The following is a 2,666-nucleotide window of genomic DNA, read 5'->3' as shown; positions in this document are numbered from 1 at the left end:
TAAGTGCTTATGCAAAAGTGCATCGGATGAAATGAACACAAGGGATATGCTTGAATGCAAGGTAGTCAACATCATCCAAGAACATATACTATAAGCACATGTCATCTACTACATTCTCTTCTACTACTAATATGCTAAGTTAACACATCTCATTAAATGCTTCAAAGATACACCAAAGCTTCACTAATTCCTTAAGCATACACAAAGTAACATTTGATTAACCCTAGTTAATAATAGGTTTGAATAACAACATCTATTTTATAGCTCAGAAAAATCTTAGAAAATTACCATAGCTCAGTACTACCCTAAGTAGTCTACCATCAGATTTTTATGGCATTTGGATGAGTGGATTAGCCTATACAAAAATAACAAGCTAGGGCTTGATTATGAACATGAAAATACTTTGTACTGTGAAAAGTGTCAAACAACAGATGAAATATTTTTCCCATGTTCTACACAACAAATAATCACTGTACAAAAATTATCACATGCATATTTTATACAAATTTTGCTCTCTAGCAAAAATAACAAAAATCAGCCATTAAAGGCACTTGAACTACACCTCATAATTTTTCTACAAGACATGCATGGCATATATTTTTCCTAGGAAGTACATTACACAAGAAGAATAACACACTTAAAATCATATTTTTCTGATACATATAGGATTTATTAACCATTTTTCAAGATATCAGCAATATCAAGAATTAATTAAAGCTCTACAGAAAAGTATCTCAAAAATGACATTCAATATTTTTATCATGTAGATCTGGTGACAAGAAACCTAGCAAAATTTGTTTCAACAAATTTGGAGCCAAAATGAGTACACAAACATTTTCCAAAGTATTTAACAGAAATCTGAAAATTCATTTCTTAATTCCCTTTTAAAATCAGCCGACGAAAATGCTGGGTGCACCAGGTGCTGTGCACCCGAAACTTCCATAGGCCACTGCAGCTGGGCCCTGCGGCCCCATGGGTTAGTGACCCGAGAGCAGGGGAGGAGCTCCACCGGCCGGTGCTCACCGGCGGCGAGCCCTTCCGGTGGCGCGGGCGGTGCCAGCGTGCACACCACGCTGAGCCGCACCGACTGCGAGGGTGGCGTTGGCCCGGCGGCATGACAGACCACGCGACCGCGGCAGTGCGCTCGCCGGAGAGGAAGGAGGCGGCCAAGCTCGGCCCTTACCTCGATGACGGCGGCCACGAGCAAGTGCAAGCGATGCATGGACCCAAGACGGAGCTGCTGACATCAGGAATCGAAGGAAGAAGGCGTGGAAGGAGGGTACGTCGCCGGCGGGGCAGCGGCGGCGTTCGGTGGCGAGAGCGGGCGCGAGCTGCTGCTGTCGTGGCTTCTGACCGAGTGGGAGTGCGGAGTGGGGAGCGCAGCGGGGGCAGCAGATGAAGGCGAGCGCGTGGAGGGTGAGGTAGGCCAGGGCTGCCGCGCGGCGTGCGTCGCCGGCGCATGGCGGCCGACCGGCGAGCGTGCCCTGACGTGGTCGGGCGCGGCGCGCGGGAACGACGCGGCGTAGCGCTGGGGCAGGCCGGGCGAGTGGGCCAGCGCGGAGGCAGGCCAGGCGCGCGAGTTGGGCTGGGCCATGGCGAAGGCGCAGCGCGGGATGGCGTGGAGCATGGGCCGGCTTCGGCTGGCGGGCCAGAAAGGAGGCGGCGGCCCGTGAAAGGAGAAAACCCTTTTTCAAATTCTATTTTCAAGAAATTTTCAAATACCAGTTTTCAAATGTCATTTTGAGCAAGAAAATGACATCTTTTAAAAATGTCCCAAAAATAAAAGTTGCTTATAATTTAATCCTCTACAACTTTGCTTTAGGGACCAACTAAAAATTTTGCATAGATTTTGAATTGGGAAGCAAAAGCTAAATAGGGAGAATTTTTGACAATTTTCAATAAAGATTTCAAATGCATATTTTGTCAAAAGCTTGAATACAAACTTTGCTCCAAAAACTGTGCTAAATAATTCTAGATGATTTACAATCATAGCCAAACATGTTTTACTAACCTAGCAAGCATAATTAGGGTAAAAACAACTCTAAACAAGTGTATGCAACATTCATGTTTCACGAGCATGTTTCATATGTTTCGAAGCAGGGTTTCAGTTATTATTTACATGATTAGGCATGTATGATTAGGATGCTTGATGATGTACAATATGCATGATTTGCAGTGCCTGAATGCTGGCATAACACCGGGGTGTTACAATGGGCACCACCCCCATTCCCGCCATTGCCTCCATGGCCCCCACGGGCGAAACCACCAATAGCCTATGCTAACAGCTCCATGGCATGGGCTGACTCACGACGAGCAGCCAACATATCCGCCATCATCTCCGCATGAGTCATCGGAGGTGGTGGTGGCGGAGGAGGAGGAGCCAGAAGTGGGGCCTCGTGGCTCTCCCCGTTGCCATTCTCATTGCCCCGACCACTTTCACATTGGCCTTCGCCAAGGCCACGGTCCATCCCAGCACTGGTACCCTCGCGACCAGACCTCAGATTCATCTATAAACAGATAGGAACCAACCATTAGGGACAACTCTCTAGATTAGGAACAAGAGACTTAGAGAAATGATAAGACTTTTATTAAAGCATTCTTTTAGGTTATCCTATCAATTCACTAATTCCATTTATATGTGTAGGGGGGAATTTAGTTTAAAGCAA

The 2,666-nt window shown here is 46.3% G+C and overlaps 1 protein-coding gene across 1 annotated transcript; it reads right to left on the bottom strand.

Moving 5' to 3' along the window:
* Window positions 1-1,246: 1,246 nt before the first annotated feature.
* On the bottom strand, window positions 1,247-1,627 carry LOC136488621 (vegetative cell wall protein gp1-like). The gene has a single exon (XM_066485490.1). It carries the CDS (start codon window positions 1,625-1,627, stop codon window positions 1,247-1,249), a length of 381 nt encoding a protein of 126 aa, XP_066341587.1.
* Window positions 1,628-2,666: the final 1,039 nt, after the last annotated feature.

This window comes from Miscanthus floridulus, chromosome 10 (genome assembly GCF_019320115.1).
Source record: "Miscanthus floridulus cultivar M001 chromosome 10, ASM1932011v1, whole genome shotgun sequence".
Lineage (NCBI taxonomy): Eukaryota > Viridiplantae > Streptophyta > Magnoliopsida > Poales > Poaceae > Miscanthus > Miscanthus floridulus.
This window is presented reverse-complemented; position numbering and strand designations above follow the sequence as displayed.

Bases quoted from the DNA above. Each gene is read 5' to 3' on its own strand.
- LOC136488621 (XM_066485490.1), bottom strand. From the start codon at position 1,627: ATGCTCCACGCCATCCCGCGCTGCGCCTTCGCCATGGCCCAGCCCAAC.